At 41.9% G+C, this 19,160-nt stretch overlaps 1 protein-coding gene across 3 annotated transcripts in view; it reads right to left on the minus strand.

The window, feature by feature from the left end:
- Positions 1-4,287: 4,287 nt before the first annotated feature.
- The window catches only part of LOC139476898 (uncharacterized), a 41,693-nt gene continuing 26,820 nt past the window's right edge, over positions 4,288-19,160 (minus strand). For 2 of the 3 annotated variants that reach the window (XM_071259452.1, XM_071259453.1), the window contains exons 4-10: positions 17,271-17,427; positions 16,342-16,486; positions 15,694-15,803; positions 15,334-15,453; positions 10,710-10,853; positions 9,980-10,091; positions 4,288-9,592 (exon numbers count right to left, since the gene is read on the minus strand). In XM_071259452.1, coding sequence (XP_071115553.1) covers positions 7,942-9,592; positions 9,980-10,091; positions 10,710-10,853; positions 15,334-15,453; positions 15,694-15,803; positions 16,342-16,486; positions 17,271-17,427 — 2,439 coding nt within the window. In that variant the 3' untranslated portion in view covers positions 4,288-7,941. The remainder of the gene's footprint in view (positions 9,593-9,979; positions 10,092-10,709; positions 10,854-15,333; positions 15,454-15,693; positions 15,804-16,341; positions 16,487-17,270; positions 17,428-19,160) is intronic. The other variant, XM_071259454.1, reaches the window with a different exon arrangement.

Raw genomic sequence — 19,160 nt, forward strand, 5'->3', positions numbered from 1 at the left:
TTGAAGGAGGTTTACTTAGGACATGGCCTTCGCTTTGTTTTCTATAGAATTAAATTTGTTTGCGGTTTCTTTCACGATTTGCATGTGGCTGTTTTATGATCACAATTGATGGCTTCTGTCATTGTAGATATTGCATACATGTATGTTTGATTTGAAACAGAAGGTTAAAAAACTTGGTCAAAGCCCATCTTGACCAGGTTTTTGATTGTCTTTGAAGGAATAGAAACCGTTCCTACTTCACGTCAAACTTTGATCAAAGTTTGATGACGTTGGTTTAATTTAGCCAATCAGAATGCAAGGAACATTTAACAAGATGTGCATAGAGTCAAGTCAAAATTAGCCAACTATTTTGGACTGACGAGATGTTGGCAGAATTAACTGATTTTGTTCAACAAAGAGCAGCCATTCTTGGGACCAAATATGCCTTTGCTTACCCCGACGCCGTCTTCTCAACATGGCAATACACAAAATACACATGACAACAGCAAAACATTCTTCGTCAGTAGCATCCATCTTGGCAAGATGATTCCCGCTAAAAAAATGACGGCCTGTCAAAATCTTTGATGAGTGTAAACAGCCCAACTTGGACAAAGAAAACTTCAGATTTCTAGTGCAGCCCACTGAGATATCATGTCGCAGAGTAACATGTGTCAGACACAGTATACTGACTCCGAGCCAAGGGCCAGGCAGGGTAACAACAAGTACCTTATTTTAACGTCTTTTGGTATGACGCGGCTGGGGATCGAACCCTAGACCTTCCGCTCTTCTTGCGGATACCACCAGACTGCTGAGGCGTATCCGGAACATCAGGGTATCTCTGTGTAGGTGTGTCTCCAGCATCACCTGCTTGTCCTGGGAGCCGACAACTGAAGGCAGGGTGAGTATAATGAGTGATAGCCCCCTCGCCACTTGAATTAGAATCATGAAATATCGCAATTATTAATTAACGAAGATAGCTGCATGTGTGCCGATACTAATATAGTATGAAGGGATCGGGTGGTCAGGCTCGCTGACTTGGTTGATGCATGATCGATGCTCATGATGTCAATCACTGGACCGCCTGGTCCAGACTCGATTATTTACAGACCGCCGTCATATAGCTGGAATATTGCTGAGTGCAGCGAAAAACGTCAAACCAAACCGAAAGGTGAAGTCAGTATAAACTGTAACTGTATACTCCCACTGATTCTACAGTCATATAAAGGGTATAGTTGCAGGGAACAACCATTATTAATTACCATAATATCACAATATTAGATACCCGGCTTCTGTGTTTTGGACATAGCGTATGGCCCGGGCCAGCCCAGCGTGTTTTGCAGACCAGGCGTCGAATAGAGGGAATACGGTACCCTTTATCAACAGGGGCGCACACTGGTACGAGGGGCGTTAAATAAATTTTGCAACTTGGGCATTTGTGTTTACACAAACAATGTCAACTTGTGGCAGGTGTGACACAGTCATAACATCAGGTTGACACGTGTCATAACAAGTTCCAGACACAATAAGTTGTGATGGCTTCATACACCTAAGGATCATGAATCATGAATTCTCACGATGTAATAAAGTTCCTTACCAAGGAGTGAGTGAGTGAGTTGGGTTTAACGCCGCTTTTAACAGTATTCCAATTATATCACGGCGTGTCGGCTTAATGTGGGAGGAAATCTCGAAGTGATGCAGGCCTAAGACGTTTACCACTTCGGTGAAACCCACGAGCATGGGTATGGTGCTGACAAACCCAGAAACATAATTGGGGAGAAACGGGATTCGAACCCACAATCAGACGGCTGGGCCACCCGTGCCCCCGTTTACCAAGGAGGGATGAAAAGCAAAAGAAATCCATGGTCGCATGTGTAAAGTGATGGGTGAGGATGCTCCTGACCATTCCACAGTTTGCCGTTGATCTCTACAGTTTAAAAGGGTTAGGGAGTCCATTGCCGATGACCCAAGATCAGGCAGGCCTTCAGATGCCACTCAAACAGAAACCATTGCTGCTATAGAAAGATGAATTTTGTCTGACCGACGAGTAAAAGTATCTTAACTTTCTAGGGGATTCCAAATATCATTTGGAACTGTTGTAACCATTATTCATCTGCAAGATGGGTCCTTAGAAACCTCAGAGCTCAAGATCGCCATCAGAGAACTGAAAGTTGTCGAGATCTCCTGGATCTCTATACCGCTGGTGAAGCCGGATTTCTTTCTCGTCTAATGACAGGTGATGAAACATGGATCCACCATTGGGACCCGGAAACCCCAAATCTCCGCCTCGGAGGAAGTTTCACACTCAACCATCGGCTGGCAAGGTAATGGCCAACATATTTTGGGATGCAAGAGGCAAAATACTCATTGATTACATGCCACCAAAAACTACAATCAATGGACAGTATTATGCTAATGTAATGACAGAATTGCGAAAATCTATTCGCCAGAAACGCCGTGGGATGTTAACACGTGGTATTCTACTTTCGCATGACAACGCTCCGGTTGACAAGTCGAGAATTGCACAGGCCGCCATATGTAAATGTGGATTCGAACAGGTAAGTCATCCACCCCACAGCCCAGACTTAGCCCCCAGTAACTATTTCCTGTTCCGGCAAATGAAATCTGCCCTACGTGGAAGACGCTTCCAGGATGACGAGGACCTAAAGACTGCCACAGAGGCGTGGTTAAAGGGCCAATCTGCGGATTTCTATAAAAGTGGTATTAAAAGCTTGAAGGACAAATGGAATAAATGTATTGAGGTGAATGGAGGTTATATTGAAAATTAAAAGTGCAAAAGATATTCTGCGACTTGGCCTTATATTAAAGTTGCAAAATTGTAACGCCCCTCGTATGTCAAAACCAACGACAATTGTTAGCGCCATCGATCTGGGGGACAATATATTGTGATGAGACGTTCACCCCGCAAGGACATCTCGGACAAGGCGACTATGCTTGTGATAAGAGGCGACTAACAGGATCGGGTGGTCAGGCTCGCTGACTTGGTTTGATGCATGTCATCTTACTCCAATTGCATGGATCGATGCTCATGATGTCAATCAGAGGATTGTCTGGTCCAGACTCGATTATTTACAGATCGCCGTTTTATAGATAATGCGGCGTTGAACATCAAACAAACAAACAAACATCTCGGACAGCATCGATAGGAACCACTGTTTAAACCCGATTCACGAGTACAAGTTTCAACAGATTACGTCACTATCGCATTGCACACACAATCAGGCGCCAATCGTCACCCTCATGTCGCTCGATATCAAATTCACTTTGATATTTCTATTTAATGTCAAAATCCTGTTTTCGAAATGAGGTCAAGTGGATAGAGCGTCTGTCCGAAGCGCGGAAGGTCGGTGATCGTGAAGATAATGACTGGCTGTCTGAGTAGTCAGTAAACTGTGCAACAAATGCTATATTTGGTATAACACTTTCTGAGTAAAGTACAGCTTCTCGTACGTTTTGGGGTTGACACCCGTCCGGGATTCAAACCCACACCGCCTGAGTGAGGCACCTAAGTACGAGAATCTGTACTTTACTCAGAAAGTGTTTTCCCAAATATAGCATTTGTTACATTTGACCACTTTCTCAAAAGGCATTGTATGTTGATAGCTTTCGGCCATGGAAGCCGTGCTAATTTACAGAAGGGTATAGAAAGTACGTGATCAAGACTACCAGATGTCGGACTTTCATTTTGTGGAAGCTTCGGTGGCTGAGTGGATTAGATCGCTGACTTTGTTGTGTGCTGGCGATTAGGTTGCCACACTCTGGCAGTGGGGGTTCGAATCCAGGGACTCAACCCCAAAAAGTACGAAAATCTGTACTTAATCAGAAAGTGTAACATTTCTTACATTTCACCAAATTTGTTTGTTTAACGCCACACTCAGCAATATCCCACCTACATGTAAATATTCGAGTCTGGATCAGACAATCCAGTGATTGATATCATGACCATCGATCCACGCATTTGGGATCGATGACATGCATCAACCAAGTCAGCGAGCCTAACCACCCGATCCCGTTAGTCGCCTCTTACGACAAGCAGAGTCGCCTACTGCGGCAAACATGGGTTGCTGAAGACCTGTTCTACCCCGGATCTTCACGGGTCCCAATTTCTAAAAGACATTGTGTGTTTACACTAGGGTCGCCATGTTAAAGCTGTGGCATGGTATCTAAGTGGACTAGCACTATAAAAGTTCTGACAAGTACAAGAACGCACACAAACACGCAAACACACACAGCAGTGATAGAGAAAAATCTGAAACAACATATATCATTATTTTTTTTGTTTTAAGCACTTTCCATAAACACATTTTGTTTCAAACACACTTTCCATGAATTTTAGTTACCGACATGATAGATATTCATTGTGATTGATAGGCGTCTCTATACCCAAGAGTTTCACTCTCTTGGCTACAAATACGAATGTTGCAATTTCAACTGAAATATATAGAAGACATTCGTAGCTTGATTTTGTATCATTCTGCATATAACCTGAAGTAGATATATTTGAAATGTACACAGATCTATAGCGAGGGACATTTTCTAACACCACTGGGCCGGAATGCTTTCTATGGAATACCTAGGGACAGGAGGGTATTCTGCGAAAAAATAATAGGATGACGTCACAAGATATTTATAAAACTGACTACATATTTTCTCTCCTCATGCTTGACAGTTCTGTGTCGTGCAACCCGTAGCGTCTTAGAACATGCCCGTTGTCAACATGGTATTGCGCATATATTAACACTTGGATACTGGTAACCATGACAACACCGTACCACTCAGTGATCAACCTAGTGGCCAATTCTACACAACTTGCACATTTCAATAAAATACCTTCACGTTTGGGTTCTTGTTTGCACATATATTTTGGGCAAGACCTGTTCTATAGTCCCTCTTGTCGCACATGTCAAGTTGTACTCTTTAACAGGTGCACTGGAGATCGGCACAAGTTGCAAGCATTGGTTGTATAGCTGCACCTATCTGTGACACAAGTCGTACGTTACTGAAACAAGTTGGATCTGTCGCTGAAACAAGTTGGATCTGTCACTGAAACAAGTTGGATCTGTCACTGAAACAAGTTGGATCTGTCAATGAAACAAGTGGATCTGTCAATGAAACAAGTTGGATCTGTCACTGAAACAAGTGGATCTGTCACTGAAACAAGTTGGATCTGTCACTGAAACAAGTGGATCTGTCAATGAAACAAGTTGGATCTGTCACTGAAACAAGTTGGATCTGTCACTGAAACAAGTTGAATCTGTCACTGAAACAAGTTGGACCTGTCACTGAAACAAGTTGGATCTGTCACTGAAACAAGTTGAATCTGTCACTGAAACAAGTTGGATCTGTCACTGAAACAAGTTGGATCTGTCGCTAAAACAAGTTGGATCTGTCACTGAAAAAAGTTGGATCTGTCACTGAAACAAGTTGAATCTGTCACTGAAACAAGTTGGATCTGTCACTGAAACAAGTTGGATCTGTCAATGAAACAAGTGGATCTGTCAATGAAACAAGTTGGATCTGTCACTGAAACAAGTTGGACCTGTCACTGAAACAAGTTGGATCTGTCACTGAAACAAGTTGGATCTGTCAATGAAACAAGTTGGATCTGTCACTGAAAAAGTTGGACCTGTCACTGAAACAAGTTGGATCTGTCGCTGAAACAAGATGGACCTGTCATCGTTGCAAGTCTTCGTTGGTTACCTGTTTACCTCTTCAGTTTGCCCCGTTGCTGACGCAAGTTGCAATGTTCTTCTTTTCGCACGTGTCATTGGCACACATGACTTAGATGCTTCAGTGTCACATGACACTGGCACACGTAAACGTTTAGATAGTTTAGTTGCGTGAGTCATTGGCACAAATGGTTTCCTTCGTTCGCTGTATGCACTTTTCAATGCACTCAATTCATTTCAAGTTCATTCAAGAAACAGGTTTATCAGGCTCCGGGGGCTGACTGGGGGATTAAACAGAAGTAGGTTCTTTCTTCCAAAATACAGTCAACTTATTAGCTTATTTGCTTGTTTGTTTGTTTAACGCCGCAATCAGCAATATTCCAGCTATATAATGACAGTCTGTAAATAATCGCGTCTGGACCAGACAATCCAGTGATTGACATAATGAGCATCGATCTATGCAACTGGGATACGATGACATGCATCAACCAAGTCAACGAGCCTGACCACCCGATCCCGTTAGTCGCCTCTTACGACAAGCATAGTCACCTTTTACGGCAAGCATGGGTTGCTGAAGAACAGTCATGTTACACCGCCTCAATCAATAATTAGACATATAGGATATGTTTATCCTTCCCATGTAAGATTACACATAAAGCAGGTCATGCAAGGTACAAATCCGACTGTACTGGCATCACTCTCATATATCAGATAACAATAATTGAAGTTAACACTTTCTGTAAAATTAACAGCACAGATCTTCTATCGAATATTTAGTACAAGACAACAGTAATTCAAGTTACATTTCCAGCAGGATTAACAGCACCCATCTTCGACAGAATGATTATTGCGAGATAACAGTAATTGAAGTTTCACTTCCAGCAAGATTAACATCACACACCTTTGAGTGAATGTTTAGTGTGAGATAACAGTAACTGAAGTTTCACTTCCAGCAGGATTAACAGCACACATCTTCGAGTGAATGATTATCGCGAGATAACAGTAATTGAAGTTTCACTTCCAGCAGGATTAACAGCTCACACCTTTGAGTGAATGATTATCGCGAGATAACAGTAACTGAAGTTTCACTTCCAGCAGGATTAACAGCTCACACCTTCGAGTGAATGATCATTGCGAGATTACAGAAATTGAAGTTACACTTCCAGCAGGATTAACAGCACAGATCTTCACGTGAATGTTTATTGTGAGATAAAAGCGATTGAAGTTACACTTCCAGCAAGATAAACAGCTCACACCTTTGAGTGAATGATTATTACGAGATAACAGTAACTGAAGTTTCACTTCCAGCAGGATTAACAGCTCACACCTTTGAGTGAATGATTATTACGAGATAACAGTAACTGAAGTTTCACTTCCAGCAGGATTAACAGCTCACACCTTTGAGTGAATGATTATTACGAGATAACAGTAACTGAAGTTTCACTTCCAGCAGGATTAACAGCACAGACCTTTGAGTGAATGTTTAGTGTGAGATAACAGTAATTGAAGTTTCACTTCTAGCAGGAATAACAGCACAGTTCTTCAATAAATGTCTGTTGTCAGATAACAGCGATTGAAGTAACACTTCCAGCAGGATTAACAGCACAGATCTTCGAGTGAATGTCTGTTGTCAGATAACAGCGATTGAAGTAACACTTTCAACAAGATTAACAGCACAGATCTTCGAGTAAATGTCTGTTGTCAGATAACAGCAATTGAAGTTACACTTCCAGCAGGATTAACAGCACAGATCTTCGAGTGAAAGTCTGTTGTCAGATAACAGCGATTGAAGTTACACTTCCAGCAGGATTAACAGCACAGATCTTCGAGTAAATGTCTGTTGTCAGATAACAGCGATTGAAGTTACACTTCCAACAAGATTAACAGCACAGATCTTCGAGTGAATGTCTGTTGTCAGATAACAGCGATTGAAGTTACACTTCCAGCAGGATTAACAGCACAGATCTTCGAGTAAATGTCTGTGGTCAGATAACAGCGATTGAAGTTACACTTCCAGCAGGATTAACAACACAGATCTTCGAGTAAATGTCTGTTGTCAGATAACAGCGATTGAAGTTACACTTCCAACATGATTAACAGCACAGATCTTCGAGTGAAAGTCTGTTGTCAGATAACAGCGATTGAAGTTACACTTCCAGCAGGATTAACAACACAGATCTTCGAGTGAATGTTCAGTGTGAGATAACAGTAATTGAAGTTTCACTTCCAGCGGAACATCACTCGTGACACGGATACAGCTGCTATGCACTGGTGGCTACTTCCGGTGTTTCAGGGAACACAAACAGCCTGCCTGAGTGCAATAGGCTGTGTTCTCGTGCCTTCTCTCGTCGTGTTCCGAGGCACTCCTGCTACACACACCGGACGAGCTGGAACTCGGAGATGATGACATACGCTTCTGTACTTGTCTATCATAAGCTGCTGCAACCCTACTGCTCCCAATTCCACCATGCAGGTATCCACCACCGATGACACGGCCTGGTCTGTCCATTGATGAAGCTTGCTGGGGAACATTCTCCTCCGCAATTTTGGAATTCTGTAAATGGGTAAGCGCCTCTTTATATCTGTTGTGGAAGTGACTCTGGGGGAGACTAGTTTTCAGGGAGCCGTCGACTGTGTTGTGATGGGTGGTTTTCCAGGAGGGTATCTGAGATGCTGATGTGTCGGAATCATTCGACTGCCAATGATCAATAGTTGGGAAGTTGAAGTTCGGGGGATATCTAAGACTAGGATCAAATGAACACCGGTCGTTGGGCTTAGGGGATGTGCATCGAAAAGAGTCATCAAGTTCCTTCATTTTTTCAAGTTTACATGCAGCCGCTTGATTCATCCTGTCCTTGCTGTCATTAACGGCAGTGGAGGTATCTCTGTTTAGCATATTTATATCTACCCCTAACGAACCAGAGGTTTTCGCTTGAGAGGAATCACCTCGTTTAGGAACCGATCCCCTGAAACTGCCAGGGTGTACTTGCCCAAGAGGGAACTCATGATTAATGGAGTACGGTCTGCTCTCCTCTGGTGACACTCTCGTATAACAGTGGGGATTGGTTTCAGTTGGACATTGGGGGATGTAAGCATTACTTGTCTCAGTAGCCGAATTGGGTGTCTGCATTGAATGGAGATGTGACTTTGTACAGTTGTGTCTGTCTTCCTTTGCAAGTTGACAGCCATCTTGTTCGTAGTAATATGGTGAGGCAATACTGCTCTCTTGATACTGCCCACGTAGTTTGTCAAACGAGAAGACTGGAGGGTCGGATACAGTAGGAGAACTTGGTGGACTCTCAGATCTTCCTGAGACTTTTTTAAGCAAATCTACAGCAGTTGTCATAGCCTCTGATCTGAGTAAAGTCTCAAAGCTGGCCAAAGCCCCAGTCACAGTTGTTGACATTCTACGAAACACACTGACCATGTCCACATTTCTTGAGTTCAGGTCTTCACACACAAAACAAAACCCGCTCATCTCGGTCAATACTTCTTCCAACATCTCATTGGAGACCGTCTGTTGGTCGAGTGATGCTCTGACTCTATACAGAGCCGCCGTCTGGCGCAAATAGGACACGTGTTTGTCCATTGCTTCGGTGTTCCTGCTCAGCTCGGCGAGCCGGTTTGCTTCAGCTACAGCTCTATCAAGGACAGGGGAGCTCTTCCTCTTCCAGCCCAGGTAGACCATGAGAAGATGCTGAAGGACCATCAGTGTGTGAGCCCCAGTTGGGAGATGTTCACGGTACTTGTCCTCGAAGTCCACTGCCTCCTTGAGGTACTCCTCCGCATCCTCATAGTGACCCAGGGCTGCTGCCAGATGTGTCGCCAGAAACAGAACCTCCACAATGACGAAGTGAGACTTGGTGCACTTCTTGAAGATCTCCAGAGCATCTCGTACTTCCAACAGTGCATTTTCAAAGTAGCATCTGTGAAATATAGATAAAATGATAATTAATAATTAATTTATGATGGGTTTTACAAATATATATAATCTGGCACAGAAAATGCTGTCAAAATATCGAGTGAGTGAGTTGGGTTTAACGCCGCTTTGAACATTAGTCCAGTTTGATCACCGCGTGTCAGCTTAATTTGGTAGGAAAGCCCGAAGGGATGAACATTGCAGACGTTTATCACTTTGGTGAAACCCACGGTCATGGGCATTGTGCTGACAAACTTCAAAACATAATCCATGATTATAGGTTTCTCGCGTGGCCAAGGGACGCAACTCCGCACGGCCAATTGGGGCGCCGTAGACGACCGGGTCACCCGTACCCCCTTCTGGGATTCGAACCCAGTATGAGGCCATTACTTACTTTCTAGCGTACACCTGTCCCATATTCCAACACGTGAGGGCCGTATGGTAGTTGATCCTGTCCAGCTTCATCCTGATGTCTCTCGCCTCTGACAAAAGCTGAAGGGCGTAGTCTATGGACAGAGCAGATACAAGATAATAATTACCGTGGTTAGGGGACTGAATGTAGTGTAACGCCGCAGTCGGCTACAATCTCATCCTGTAACAAATTCTGGATAAGATGACCGTCTTTGTGGTCTACTGGATAGAACGTCTTTCTGGGGAGCGGAAAATAACAAACAAGACAGACGCTTATAAATACAGTAAATGAATATAGCTATCTCATTGGCTGGCCAACCTGTTCGGAAAACATGACGTCATAATGACGTCATTTACTTGTCACGTCACAGCAGACCCAGTCTGCTCTTTGAGTTCTCAAAGTCTGATGGCGGCCACAAGTTCTCTAAATGATATACACACATATTTCACCGAAAATATATCTACAATCTACAAATCTGCAACTTGTAAAGTCGTTTTGAAAATTCGTTAAATATGTGTCAGAAGTGAGATGTAAGGCCTTTTACATGCCGAACGGACCCGTTAAGATGCGGGGCTGAATAGGTCTTCAGCAACACATGCTTGCCGTAAAAAGCGACTATACTTGTTGTCAGAAGCGACTAACGGGATCGGGTGGTCATTAGATATGCTACGGTTAAACTGTTTCAGTGCAAAACGATAAATAACAATCATACCATGGTTGCCTCGTTTTGAGTGTTGCATAGCAACGTTGTTGAGCACCACAACGAGGTCGCCAGGAGCCACGTCAGCATACTTCCGACGTTCATAGAGCGATGCAGAGTAGTATCGTAGCGCCTCGTCGTCGTCTTTTCCGGCTGCTTAAAAAATACCGGTATGTTCATACTTAAGTCAGCGTGTTTGATTAGTAGAGACACGCAGACCATCACACACTATTAGTGCAACACACACTACAACACACTATAACACACTATAAGGGTAACTACAGCGATTCACACACTATAACACACTATTAGTGTAACTATATATACACACTATAACACTATTAGTTGAACTACACACACTACAACACACTATAACACACTATTAGTTGAACTACGCACACTATAACACACTATAAGGGTAACTACACACACTATAACACACTATTAGTGTAACTATACACACTATAACACACTATTAGTTGAACTACACACACTACAACACACCATAACACTATAATGGTCACTACACACACTATAACACACTATTAGTGTAACAATACACACTATAACACACTATTAGTTGAACTACACACACTATAAGGGTAACTACACACACTATAACACACTATTAGCGTAACTACATACACTATAACACTATTAGCGTAACTACACACACTAAAACACACTATAAGGGTAACTACACATATCATTACACACTACATCGATTCACACACTATTAGTGTAACTACACACACTATAACACACTATTAGTGTAACTACATTGATTCACACACTATAACACATTATTAGTGTAATTACACACACTATAACACACTATTAGAGTAACTACAGCGATTCACACACTATAACACATTATTAGTGTAATTAAACACACTATAACACACTATTTATGTAACTACAACGATTCACACACTATAACACACTATTAGTGTAATTACACACACTATTAGTGTAACTACATTGATTCACACACTATAACACACGATTAGTGTAACTTCACACACTATAACACATTTTTTGTGTAACTACACACACTATCACACTATTGATGCAACTAAGCAATTCCCACACTATAAGTGTACAAATCTATGATCTACTGGACTACACGGGTACCTATCAGATACCAGGTTTATTATTACTTGTAGATTTTGGGGGCACGGGTGGCCCAGTCGTCTAAGGCGCCGCGATTCGCTGTGCAGAGTTGCGTCCCTTGGGCACGCCAGAAACCTATGATTGTGGGTTCGAATCCTTGGTTCGCCCTGATTATGTTTCTAGGTTTGTCAGCACCATACCCGTGCTCGTGGGTTTCACCGAAGTGGTAAACGTCTGAGACCTGCATCACTTCGGGCGCTCCTCCCACATTAAGCTGACACGCCGTGATATAACTGGAATAATGTTAAAAGCGGCGTTAAACCCAACTCACTCACTCACTTGTAGATTTTGAAAAGGAATTTGATGCAGTTGATTGGTAATTCATAGACGAAACACTCAACATTTTTGGTTTTGGAAACTCTATAAGAAGATGGATAAAAACCTTGTACATCGAAATTCAATCATGTGTAGTAGTTGCAGACAAGGTGACCCTTTGTCTCCCTATATCTTTAGATTGAATATTTACTCTCACAACTTGCAGATGACACACCTTGTTCTCTAGGCCCTCCAGAACGCTGACTCTATACTGTACTACAGTATCTCATTTCTTTGCTAGATTTTCTGGTTTAAAAGTTAACATAGACAAAACAAAAGATACTCTGGAAAGGATAAAAAAGTGCTCCAGCATAAAACTATGTCAAGAATGGAACCTGGATTGGAAGCAAGATAGGTTCGATCTACTTGGAAATCAGTACTGATCTCGACAAAATGATAAGCTTGAATTATGATAATGCATTTAGAAAATGTGAAACTCTCATGTGCATTTGGTCTCCATGTCTGAAACATCAGATTGAGGTATAAAATGTCCCAAAATACTAGAATTAATACATGTGCAAAAAATATCAATGGTACGTAGAGCATTAAATTCCCCATCAAAGTGGTATCCATTATTCTTCTTAAATATACCTCGTTCTGGACCCTATATTGCATTCGAAATTACCCGCAAGACGTTAAGATTACAAATGATTACCATGATAAATAATATATACTACAAGGACCTTCAAGGATATTCATAGATAACACCCACGCCGAGCGTATAAATGACAAAGATATCCTAGCACAATATATATTGTATAACGAGAACATATAAATAGGAAATACCTGAATATTCTATAAAGAATGGTTTGTACAAGAGGTACGTTTCATTAATGATCTCACGATACTAACGGAAAATTTATTTCATTCGGAACCTTTAAAACCGTTTTCAATTTGAAAACAAATTTTTAACCTATACATGTGTTCTCGGGGTTAAACAATATTGTCCCAGCCAACTATTACCAAAAACTGCCATTATCCTACAATCTCCCTTTTACCATTTCATATATATCAGCTGAACAAAAAAAAGTTTCACACCATTTCTATAAAATACCTATTCAAAATATATGTGAGAGAAATAATCATTTCGCTAAATGGGAGTACGGACTTTGACACGATATTGAAGAACAAAACAGGAAGATTACTATCAATTGTATCCCGTTTAGTTGCACGAACGTGACTAAACTACAAGGGTTCCAGTGTCAAATTTTACATCATATAATGCCCACAAACTGGCTTCTTAAAAAAATGGAGTACGTAGACAGTTCAAGTTCCAGCTACTGTTCTAATGTAGCAGAAGATATGGCGAGACATGGAAATTATGGATATAACACAAAACGCAAAAACCGGTAACAATATCTAAAATAAAATACTTTTGGCTTATTTTTCGAAAATAACAATCATTTAAACCTTATCATTTTGTCAAAGCGAATCATTTTCAATCTTAAAAATAATAACTATCCACCAACATTTCAATTTATACAGAAGTAGCTCATCTAATTTTATAAGTTAACAAAGCATACGCCCGTCCTTAATTGTAAAAGAGGTTATTTTAATAAGCTTTGGTTAAGCTGTCATGCTTTATTTCTGTTAATATATTGTCATGCAAAACCGTGTAAATGCTCACGAAAAATTATGAACAAAAACAACAAAACATTTTACCAGCCAATCAAGCATTGGCATGAGGGAAAGGGCAAGGGAGGTAACTCGTATTACTTAGAAATCAAAGCCACCGCCAGGTTTAATGGACATGAAGACATCCTATCCATCAAAATGATTTGATTTTTGAGGGCTTTCTTTTGCGTGTCAGTCAGTTTTTTAAAGTTGATTTTCTCGCAAACTCGATCATAACCAATGGACTGATTCTGATTGGTTCGTTGGACCTAGTACCATAGCCAATCAAATTGGAGAATGGAAATCAAGCGCGGGTAATTTGAGATTGCGAGAACCACGGGAAGGGATCCAGGGATTACTGTTGGTTTACCGAAATGGAAGCCCTTGACTTTTAGAGGATGATGAGCACGGGCGAACCCACGATCATAGGATTCTTGAACGCCTAAGTGGCGCAACTCTCCACGTCGATTGGCAGAGCGAAAAGACGGTGGTTCGTCCCTACGTCATACCAAAAGACGTTAAAATATAGTACTTGATACCCCGCCTGGCTCGGAGTCAGTATTAAGTGTTTAAGGGACCGACCATTTGATATTATAGAAGGGGTGGAGAGAGGCTAGCAATTTTATTGAAAAAAATAATTGTCCATGAAAATTCATGAAAAAAAATTATGCTTCAGACAATTCAGGCTCGTAGTTTTAAATAAAAACATATCTGGTTTTGTAGCTTTAGCTGAAAAAATAATTCAATCTCGATTCTCGATACAAAGTCCCAGTCCCCAACTCTCCCCTCAGCACACACAGAATATCATGTGGTCAGTCCCTAAGTAGGGTATCCATGCTAACAGTGGACGAGCAGTTAAAACATGGGCTAGTACAAGTAGCCACACAAACGTGCATGCTTTATTAGTGCAATAACCTTGAACCACCTCAACTATAAGCCTTAGTCTATCCCTAACCTTCACCCAAGACTATCTTCCCGAGGCAAGGGCATTAACTGACTATGAAAATCCAGTTTCCACCCTTGCCGAACTAGGCTGGAAATGAAGGCTCGACCGTAGCGCCACCATTGGCTATTACGAGTTATGTCCCTTCTATGTCTCTCCTACTGACCAATCAGATTCCATCTATCGTATCACTTGCATTTGCTTCAAGGAAAATGGCGGCGCCCAGTCAAGACCTTCGGGTCGATAATCAAGATCTATATTGTAATAAAACGGGTCTTACCCCGAGAAGTGCATGAAATAACTTGAGCACCTTGATTAAAAAAATGAAAAGATTTGGAAATATCTGTCGATGCCCAGATAACTGTACTCATGCTTTGCAAATCCTGCAGTCGACCGAAATCTGAACGTTGAAATCCATGTGTTTACGAACCGGAAGTCTAGTTCGTTACACGATTTTCATTGGATTATGCATAGACTCGTTAGTCCAGCCAAAATGTAACTCCGGAATTCCAGCCTAGTTCGGCAAGGGTGGAAACTGGACTTTTATAGTCAGTTGCCTCCCTTGTCTCGGGAAGATGCCCCAAGACATACCTCTCTCATAGATGAGTCCGAGACTGTTAATCATGACAGGGATGGAGGGATGACAAGGCGCCACCTTCTCCGTCTCCGCTAGAGTCTCCTTCAGCAACGTCTCGGCTTCGTCATAATGTTCTGCATCAAATTATAACTTTGGATAAATCATGATATTGGGAGAAAGTATGTTATATGATAAGAGCATATTGGGCCCCCTGAAATTGACAAATTTTACAGGAACTTTGAAGAATCTTGAATGAAATATATCCGTAATATTCATACGACTGACAATTTTTCACATTGAATTAATCAAGAACATCTTGTACAAAGTTGGTCTATGTCTTCCAATTATCAGGACATTTAAGCCAATAAACCTACCTAGGAATATCATGGGTATCGCCAGATAGCACCTGACGTTGATGATTCTGTTGGTCAGTTTCCGTCCGTCATGGCAGCGGCCTGACTCCTCTAATGCCTCCAGATAGAAGCTGAAAGGGAGGGGTTAGTGTTATATAAACGTACAAAGGGCGCGCGCAAGAATAATGGAGTTATGTTTCGGCTGGACTAACGAGTCCAATCAAAATCGCGCAAACGAAATCAACATCCGGCTCGTAAACTGCCGTGCAGATTGCGGCCGATTGCAGGCTTTGCAAGGCATGTTTACCGTCAACTTAACGTCAACAGATATTTTCCAAATCTTTTCAAGTATTTAAGCAAGGTGTTCACGTGATTTGATGCACTACGTTCAATAAGACCCGTTTTATGACAATATAGATTTTGATAATCGATCAGACCGTCTTCACTGGACGCCGCCATTTTGTTTGAAGTAAATGCTATTGTTATGAGAGAAGGAATCTGATTGGTCAGTAGAAGGGACATAGAAGGACATAACTTGTAATAGACACTGGTGGCTCTACAATCGAGCCCAGAAATTCCAGCTTCATTCGGCAAGGGTGGAAACTTAACGTTTACAATCACTTAACTCCCTTGCCCCGGGAAGATGATTTTCTCCAAATATTGACATACTTTCTCGACTTGGTGTTCTTGCCCTGGCGGCAGTAGTTGAGGCCCATGTCCGCCATGACTGACACCAGCGCCTCGGGTGTGTTCCCTCTGCGCAGGACCGGAAGCGCCTCTTTGAATAGCCCCATCGCCTCCACTAAGTCTGTTCCTAGTAAGTAGATAAACATGATATTACTATTATAGGTTACAATGAAGTACAAGTACAGGTTTCTACGAAGTACAAGCATAGGTTTCTACGAAGTACAAGTATAGGTTTCTACAAAGTACAAGTATAGGTGTCTACGAAGTACATGTATAGGTTTCTAAGAAGTACAAGATTAGGTTTCTAAGAAGTACAAGTATAGGTTTCTACGAAGTACAAGTATAGGACACTACCAAGTAATGATAAAGGACAGTATTTAGATGCATGGTGAGTGAGTTGATGATTATGGTTTTACGCCGCTTTTAGCAATATTCCAGCAATATCACGCCTGGGGATACCAGAAATGGGCTTCACACATTGTATCCATTCGGGGAATCGAACCCGGGTCTTCAGGGTGACGAGCGAACGCTTAACCACCAGAATGTTTCGATGCTATTCGAGATACTTGAATTACCACAGACATGATTCAAATATGTCTTTCGTCTGCATACAAAACGTTTCAAGATCTATCTGATCAATATTCGCGAATTCCATTCTGGACCAATCACAAAAAAGATTGTTCTTCACTTCGAATATTAACTAAAATTTCGATGACAACCAACGATCACGTGACCGGAAACCAAGGTTTTGGGCTGAATAGAAATGTAATCTCAAGTCTGTAATTTGTCATTTGTTATTCGTCATGTATGCACATACGTGTTCCCTGTAAATAATTACGTGCAATAATTACGATCCTGCAGTTCATCAAACTGGAGATAAGGCTTGATTATGGTCATGTGGACAATAATACCTTTGCCGAGAGTTTTCGCCATGCCAAGCAGCCATTTCTGCGTGGCACATTCTTCTGTATTCCCGAATCTTGTGGCGGACCACATCATGGCTTCGTAGAATTGGACCGCCTCTCCTGGGAAACACTTCACCAGCAGGTTCTCGGCTGACATGGCAACCTAGAATTACCATACCAAATATGGTATATACAGATAAAGGATTAATGATGATATCGAATACATTTTGAGTTGTAACAGGATGGTTTTGTGCGTCCCTCGTTAGGTTTTATACCACGAGACAGAAGGACGCATTAAACCCCTGTACCCCGAGTGATCCTGCTACAACGAATTAATCTTACAGACATGTTTTAATATGACATTGTAAAATAATTCAGATAAATCCCTATTTGATAGAAATAGGAATTGGCTCGGAATAAGCGTGTGGCTTTTTGCTTTGAAGCAGGGTATAAAGGATTTATTCTGTCTCTCAGAGATGCATGTGCAGCCTATAGTCCTCGTGGCGGGGTATAAGAGATTTATTCCCCCGCTGAGAAATTTGTTACCATCCATGGCGGGTGACACAGTATTTTATCAAGATCACGTGGACCAATCAGATCTCATCATTCTGACATGGAGGTATGCTGAAGGCAAACGACCGTGTTTGTTTCTTTGTTATTTAACGCTGCACTCAGCAATATTCCAGTCAGTAAATAATCGAGTCTGGACCAGACAATCCAGTGATTGATATCACGAGCATCGATCTACGCAATTGGAATACGATGACATGCACCAACCAAGTCAGCGAGCCTGACCATCCGATCCCGTTAGTCGCCTCTTACGACCAGCAGTTTGTTGGGGACTTATTCTACCCCGGATCGTCAATGGGGTGTTGGGTGTGTGATTATTGCCGCTTTGCCCAGAAATTCCGCTATGTAACGACGTCAGCGTGGAAGGAAAGGGACGCAGGACAGGCAAAAGTTTTTTCGAAAACCATAAATACGGGCATGGTGATGACAGTTAAATGCTCAGTCGAAACGTGTCTGGGATTCGAACCTCCTGTCAAAGCATCCTGACATGGCCTGATTGGCACGTTAGACCCAGTAGCGTGGTTAATCAAATTGGCTAACGGACAAAAGGGCAGGTAATTTAAGATCGCGAAAAACTTGTATATAGGTCTAGGGGTTAATGTAGGTTTATCCAAATAATGCAAGGCTTTGCAAGCCCTTGAGACTATAGAGAATGGGAGGTACCGGGTTAAAAATGGTCCCCACTTAATGCTTGTCGTAAAAGGCGACTCAATGGAAGGGTGGTCGAGCTCGGTTTTGTGGTCTGTCGTCGTACCTCGACGGCGTGGATCGTTACGCATGATATCAATCACTGGATTTTCTGGTTTCCTGAATCAGACTCAGACTCCCAATTGCGTGGATCGATGCTCATGATGTCAAGACTCGATTATATAAACGCCAACGTCATATAGCTGGAATATTGTTAAGTGCGGCGTTAAACAATCTCATTAAAATCAGATCTTAGTTCCCGCTATCGCTAAACACAAATCTGAGGACATCAAATTACGGGTCACGTCAGAACGACCTTTCGTGAACTTTGACCGACCAATGAAATGACTGACAAGAAGTCGACATCAGCCAATTAGAAAGCAGCTTTCTCGAGCTTTACGGCACTCGTTTCAACCTGGCGACTTTCATTTCAGACTATGCTTGAAAAATATGTTGACACAGTTCTCGATTAAAATTTTGAAAACTGAATAAACGAACATTCCGGAATGTCTCATATATGGTTGAAATTGTATGGCAGTGCTTCCGACGTACTGTGCAACGCCTCTTCCGTTCAAATGTTTACGATAATTTTGACGGAATCAGTCGTACGGGCCGTAACTATCGTTCGGAATACACCGT

Source organism: Haliotis cracherodii, unplaced genomic scaffold (assembly GCF_022045235.1).
Source record: "Haliotis cracherodii isolate W230 unplaced genomic scaffold, xgHalCrac1.p SCAF_30, whole genome shotgun sequence".
NCBI classification, from domain to species: domain Eukaryota; kingdom Metazoa; phylum Mollusca; class Gastropoda; order Lepetellida; family Haliotidae; genus Haliotis; species Haliotis cracherodii.